This window comes from Rhincodon typus, chromosome 22 (assembly GCF_021869965.1).
Source record: "Rhincodon typus isolate 14 chromosome 22, sRhiTyp1.1, whole genome shotgun sequence".
NCBI lineage: Eukaryota > Metazoa > Chordata > Chondrichthyes > Orectolobiformes > Rhincodontidae > Rhincodon > Rhincodon typus.
In genome coordinates this window covers 45,621,739-45,629,011 of record NC_063353.1, presented here as the reverse complement: position 1 = coordinate 45,629,011, position 7,273 = coordinate 45,621,739, and the positions used below count along the sequence as shown (strand labels likewise).

The following is a 7,273-nucleotide window of genomic DNA, read 5'->3' as shown; positions in this document are numbered from 1 at the left end:
GAAAACAGGAATGTTATATGTGATCATAAAAAAATGTACCCTTTTGTTAGGCTGCATGATTTGCAAATAACCTTGCAAAAGGGTAAATCAAAGCATTAGGGATTCCCACAAGTGCAAAATCAAGAGTTGAGGTTTTGTAGACCTCCAATTACATTTTCACTAAACACATGCTTAATCAAACTAATGTCCAAGACTGTGGCAGCAAACGTGTCATAAATATGATTTATTTTAGTATTACTTTAGGTCTTCCTTAAGTCTATTTTCTATAAAGGATGCCAGTCTCTGATTATGCACTATACAGATCAGAATATCTAAGGTCCATTAAAGTTGTGCTTAGTTAACTGTTCTAAACAGCCTCAAGTGAATCAGTGATAGGACAGATTTTGAGATGGGGATCCAGCTACCTTTTAGACATTCCTCAGGCAATCAAAGTTAGAGTGTGCTGAAGATCAGCCTGGGATGTAATACCTTATGTGGTTGGAAACCTAGCATTCACTGGAGAAGTTCAAGTAAAAAATGTGCAATAAATAAAATCGACACTTGGAACTGTGACCCAACCAAATATAGGAAGCAGAATGCAAGCAAGTTTGATAATTCTATTGCAAGATTTATGAATGCTCAAATTTGAAGTCATGACTGAGAAATAGTATAGCACAGAAACAGATTGAATAAATTTTTTCTAACAAACTATTGTGTCATCCCTAACTTTGCTAAAATCATTAAAAGCTTCAACTTACGAGATTACCATAACGGTCTCAATATCCCATAGAGTACACTTTTAATGTACATTCTGCCTGTTCAGACATCAATACATTTATTATTTAATAATGTTAACTTTTCATCTCTATCAGTACATAATAAATAATGAACTGTAGTGTACATCTTCATACAAACCCACAATCATATGGACTACTGTCTCTATGAATAATTTACATGAATACATTTGGCACAGATTGGTTGGCAGATACAGGATAAATAGTATCAGCCTGTAATCGAGACAAGCCATGAGGCATTTTTGCTGCTCCAAGTATACATTAGGAAAAGAAAACACTGGATTGTAACATCGAATTTTAAAAATTATGATGAGCTAAAATGAAGAGTCACTTTCGCATTTAAAGCAAAGTTATTTCATACAGCAGCTTGAAAATCATAATTTAACTCACCCAAGTTTCTTCTGTTTGTGAGAAGACAAAAAAAAGTGGAACAAGCATGCTTACTGAATACATCTACTGCAGATATTGTGACAGTAATACTGCATCAGAAAACACTGCTTCTTAGCACTGATGATGCTAACTGAGTATGCTGTACAAAGACAGGTGGGGAGAAAAGAGTTTTTAAGTGGATAAGCAAAAACAAAACTTCAGACAGAAGACAGGTGTATAACATGAAAAAACTCCCTTTTCCATAAATAAATAAATTCTTCAAGGTTTGGCAATTTAAAAGAATAATGCACCCATGCCTCCAACTTCAGCTTGTTCTTTCACAAAGATTTCAAAGTATTGATAGATAATAGTAACAGCAAGCAGGATTCCTGTTCCAGATCCAATGGCTCCTAGAAAATCCGCTAGGACTGAAAGTGCTCCGATACAAAGCCCACCAAAAGCAGCTGCAGTAGGAATATACCTTGGGGGAGATTAGAACACTCATTAAAAACTTGAACACAACAGCAGCTGTACGTTTTAAGACAAGATCTTGCCCGATAATCAAGAATTAAATGATTCACTGGTACATATGGAATTATTAATATATTTAAAATTAAAAAGACCACACTTCAGAAGTATTTTGTTAGCTGTAAAGCACTTTAGGGTGTCTTGAAGTTGTGAACATCACCATATAAGTGTAACTGTTTAATTACAATATATCTAAACAACATTTTAAATCAGAAGTAAACCATTCTGCTTTGAAAGAATCAAAATAGAGCAGGAGGTTGGGTTTCTGAAATTAAAAACTGAAAATGCTGGAAATACTGAGGTAAGGTAGTTTCTGTGGAGAGAGACAAAAGAGTCAAATTTGATGGTTTGGATGAACAGTTGCAAACCTGAAACATTAATGCTGTTTCTCCTTCCACAGATGCTGTCTCAAATACTGATTTTGTGTAGCTTAGAATAGCTCACAAAAAAAATCATTTCTTTCATTCTCAAAGAATTCTGATCTCAAATTGAATAAATACAATAAATAGACAATGGTCTATCAAGGAATTGAATTATTTTGTCTAACACCATGAATAAAACTCATTAACAATTATTTTTGGTATGCAGAATTAGACTTCCCAAAACAAAACAGCATTAAGAGAAATGTTAATGTTTGGGTGCAACTATTACGATGTAAAATACAAGGGGATTGTCATCCAATTAGTTTTCCTAATAAATATTTCTGGCCTTATTTTCCTCCATGTCCTCAGAGCTCTACACAATATATTTTCTTAAAAAGCCGCACTTCTTTGGTGCTGGGTAATAGGATTACATCTGAAATACAGCAAGTCCTCATTTAAAGTTTTGCATTCCTGAAAACTGCAACATAGGAATCACTGTTAAAAATGGATTTAGGTTCAGTAGGGTCTACCTCATTGTAAAAGGACATTAAACCCGAGAGTTTAAATTTCAGCTTCCACCATTTAACAATCATCACAAATTAAGAAGGTTTCCATCACGGCTACAGTATTTTGAATATACAATGATGCAACACAATCCAAAAAGTTAACACTGACCTATTGAGTTCATGGACCATTGAGGTTTCTCTGTGGCCTCTCATTACCATCTGCTGCTCTTTAAGCTGTTTAGCAACCTGATAAAAAAAAATACTGTAATAAATAATTAGCATTCTCTGAAAATGGGTTTTGGTCCCCTTTTACCATATTGCTAGAAACATCAGCTTTCACACTTGGTGAGATAATTCAGAGCAGGCAGAGTTAGTGTCCTCTAGCTATTTCCTTTGGAGATAAGGCCTGGTGTTCTCTTCTAACCTTTCCAACTTCTTACCCCAATCCTGGCTTCACTATGCTGTTTCAGAGACACAAGCCACCATCTTCACTAGCGTAGAAGGAAATTATCTAGCATCTTTCTGACAGTGTACATAATTCAAACTGGAGCGAGAGAGAGCAAGAGCAACAAAATACACTCAATATTTCTGCATTATTTCAAAGTCTAAGATTTAGTACTGTACAACTCTGTTACGTTTGCTAAAAGTCACTTAAAATAACTCAAAGCTAACACTAAATTTACCAGGTCCTGACAAAGGCTTGTGGAAGTGAAAGTGAACGTGAACAATTTCAAACGAGCACTCAATATGTGAAGGATCTTGACACAGTCTACTGGGAATATTGAGGAATAACAATACAATTTTAGTTGTTAACTTCAATATGAATCTATTTGGAAGCAAGCAGCCTGTTTAATCACTTCTCTCCGGAATTGCATTCCTTTCCATTACAAATTGTGAATGTGCATTTGAGCAAGCAGATAGTCTTCTCCCTAGCATCTTGTACAAAGGATGCAGTTCAGGTAATGCAGCACTCCCTCAAAAATGTACAGAGCGCTGTCCTGTATTCTGTGATCAAGATCCACAATAGGCTCATTCCCATAACCTTCCGACCCATAGCATAACCAACTAAGCCAGGCAAATTGTGACTTAACACTACTTACATCCTTAGCGGAAGAACCAGAAACATCGATCCAGGTTTTGGAGAAGAAAGCACATGATCCGAGCATGAAGATGATGTAAACAGTGACATGGATGGGATCATCAAACACAGCACTAATAGACTCTGGAGGTGACAGATAATAGCAGAGCCCACCAACAGGGTATGAACGAGCTGGCCCACCTCCACTTACATCCTAGAAGTGACCAGCAAATAAGTGAAGAGCTTTAAAACTACAACGACACATAACACAAATCAGGTAGGAAAACAATCTTTATAATCTTTATTTTAAAAAAAAATCAACAAGTTTAACTTTTGTAAATTAATGTGACAACAAACAGGAGGCTAGCAAGTGTTAAAAGAATTGTTGTACAAGTGTTAAAATATACCAAAAAAGTAAGCCAATGCTGAAGTTAGCTAGAAGGGATGGAGCTGGGGGATATCCATAATTTTAAGTAATTACAACTTAAGTGGGGTGGAGATGGCAAAAAGCTATTTTGAATATTCAGTCATTGCTAGGGTAACTAGTAAGTACAGCACTGACAACATTTTTCAGTTTTTATTAAGTACAGCATTGAGATTGGTTACTTCCATCCGGCAGCAGAATTTTCAGAGTTAATGGAAACACTTGAGCGAAAACAAAAATCACTAAATCACACTGATTACAAAACAGTGACCACGAATCATCTTGTTAAAACGTTAACTCAGGATACTTCTAATGATTAAAGCAGTAGTGCACTTTGATACCCTGAGGCTGTTAAAAGTCTCACAGAAATACAAATTTGCTTTGTTTGTGATCCTACCAATAACGTTAAACTAATCTTGTAACAAGAACAGCATTTTTAAGTAAAGTGTTTGGGTGTGGGGGTAATTGTTTTCTTTAAAGGACCAATTATTTTAAGTATACCCTTTTCAAAATAAATGTATCAATTTATTTTTAAGAAGTAGCTGCACTAGCAATGAACACACCTGTACTTCACAGCAACATGCAAAATAAACACGTGCAGATTTATACTTACAGCCCACTGGCCCAGCAGATTGACTAAGAAGTTGCCACTGAATCGAACAGATAGCATCTGCGAGATAACGTACAAGTTGGATACAAGAGCAGACTGAAGTATGATGGGGATGTTAGATGTATAGAACAGCTTAATTGGATAGCTGCTGTACTGTCCACGATAACGAGCAGACTTGATGGGCAGATCCACGCGGAATCCCTGTAAAATAAAACATTTACTGCTGTTTACCGCTATTTGAATAAATAAAAAATGTCTCAACACCCCTCTATCATTTAGGACACATACTTCACATCTATCACAATCAATATGACCTTCTATACCAAACAAATGATTGCTTACTCACAAAAAAAGCACACTGCCAGGAACATAGGCAGCCAATCATGCTCCTGGAGAAAAGATTGCAAAGATAGTAACAAATAAAAATAAACCAATGAGGTGTAAAACAAAAGGCATGGGTTTAACATTGAAAATACATAACTTCCAGTAAAACATGCAGGTCACAAGCTGTTCAATACTAACCCAAGTGCATATAACTAAAATCATCACCATATCAAGAGACATTATTCTTATCAACATTTCTTATGAAACATGTTTTTCTGGTATTTATAAATAAATCTGGGCTGTGGGAGCTCAATGACCGAGTATACACAAGACATATCAATAAATTTCTGGATATTAAAAGATACAAGGGATATGAGGATAGCACGGGTATATATTGGAGGAATATCACCTATGATCTGGCTGAATGCTAGAGGAGATTTTAAAGGCCAAATGGCTCAGTCCTGCTCCTATTTTGTATGTGCTTAAGCATTAAATACAACATGGATAGAACATTCCCAATTAGCTTTTGATTGCAGTGTTCGTACCATGAGACCAATACAGAAACTTTACGAAAAAATTATTTGATTTCCTGTTCCACCACCTTGCTCATGGGGTAAAGGCAATATAAACGTGTCACTCATCCACAAAAGTGCTGCTCATCAACAACTCAGGATGAATGTTTAAGTTAAATTGTGTGTATCAGAATGGACCTGGCTAATTCATAGAGACTTTGCTGAGGTCCCCACTTGTAGTCCTTGTCATTCTCCCCACCTGGGAGGTGCAAAATTAAAAGATTTGGACAATAATCCACAGGATGGTTTAGATAATCTTTGTAAACACAATTGAGAAATTATAAAATCCAAACCACAACTTACAGTCTGAGCAGAGCTGGATAAATCATTGAAATTCACTAACAGCATTACACTTTTGACATTGCAAAGATGATTTCATTGCAGGGTTACACTTTTATTTGAGCAAATGCTTAGCCTAATCTGAATCAGGCAAGATGCATTTGGCTTCTTTTGAACTTTATAATGTTGGATTTTAAAAAGAACATCTCCTTCTTCCTGACATAACCTTACCTGGAAGTAGATAACAACAGCAAACACAAATATAGTGGCAATGAGGTTCATAAGATTGGGCAGATTCTGTCGGTAGAAAGCTTCCCGCAAAGCTCGAACCTTGTCTTGTCGAGTCGCCAGCAGATGGAAGAGTGCGATCACTGCACCCTCAAATTCAGTGCCTGGACAAAGCCATAATGATGATTTGAGTCACGAGTTTTGAGTTGCAAGAGTGCTGGAACTCATTTTGTAGGGCTTCAGCTATTGATAGCTACATTAATTTAAAAATAACAAATCAGATATTCTAACATAGGGCTCACCAGTAAAGTACAAGGCCACATCTTACCCCTGCCAGTATTGATGGTGGTCGGGCTAAAAGCTTTCCAGACAATGGTTTCGCAGATATTTGTGGCAATGAAGAGGGAAATACCAGATCCCAGACCATAACCCTTCTGCAGCAGCTCATCCAGCAACAGGACTATCAACCCAGCAACAAACAGCTGAAAGATATATACATTAAAGAAAAATTACAAAATACCTTGACACCTAGTTAATAGGTTAACAGTTAAAGTATTTTGGCTGGAGGATCATTGATCTATCCAGTTGTTACATCTGAATGATCTCCTTTCCAGGGAAATATCCTTCTGTAAATTAACATTTAATAACCAGAAACTAATCTTTACAAAGTTCAAGATGGAACAAAAACTAAGAGCAATGAGAGAGAAAAATATGATCTGGACTATTCATTCACTAAGCCAGTACTAAGTGGTCACCACCAATCCCGTTACATTGCTAAAGAAAGTTCTGGAATATTTATACAGGTGAGAACAAGATAAAAGTGGCCTTACAACGAGATAAAACAAAATCTGAAAAACTGCATTGTTTTACAAGTCAGAGGTAGTAGGAACTGCAGATGCTGGAGAATCCGAGACAACAAGGTGCAGGGCTGGATGAACACAGCAGGCCAAAGAGCATCATAGGAGCAGAAAGGCTGACATTTCGGGCCTAGACCCTTCATCAGAAAAGGGGGAGGGGAAGGGGGAGGGGAACGGGGACAAGCTGGACTGGTTTTGGGATGCGGTAGAGGGAGGGGAGATTTTGAAGCTTGTGAAATCCACATCGATACCATTGGGGTGCAGGGTTCCCAAGCGGAATATGAGTTGCTGTTCCTGCAACCTTCGGGTGGCATCGTTGTGGCACTGCAGGAGGCCCAGGATGGACATGTCGTCTGAGGAATG

At 37.1% G+C, this 7,273-nt stretch overlaps 1 protein-coding gene across 2 annotated transcripts in view; it reads right to left on the bottom strand.

Moving 5' to 3' along the window:
* Nucleotides 1-143: 143 nt before the first annotated feature.
* The window catches only part of LOC109929694 (SEC61 translocon subunit alpha 2), an 18,008-nt gene continuing 10,878 nt past the window's right edge, over nt 144-7,273 (bottom strand). For both annotated transcript variants that reach the window (XM_048610092.1, XM_020529252.2), the window contains exons 7-12: nt 6,382-6,535; nt 6,057-6,217; nt 4,654-4,851; nt 3,639-3,830; nt 2,708-2,784; nt 144-1,623 (exon numbers count right to left, since the gene is read on the bottom strand). In XM_048610092.1, coding sequence (XP_048466049.1) covers nt 1,437-1,623; nt 2,708-2,784; nt 3,639-3,830; nt 4,654-4,851; nt 6,057-6,217; nt 6,382-6,535 — 969 coding nt within the window. In that variant the 3' untranslated portion in view covers nt 144-1,436. The remainder of the gene's footprint in view (nt 1,624-2,707; nt 2,785-3,638; nt 3,831-4,653; nt 4,852-6,056; nt 6,218-6,381; nt 6,536-7,273) is intronic.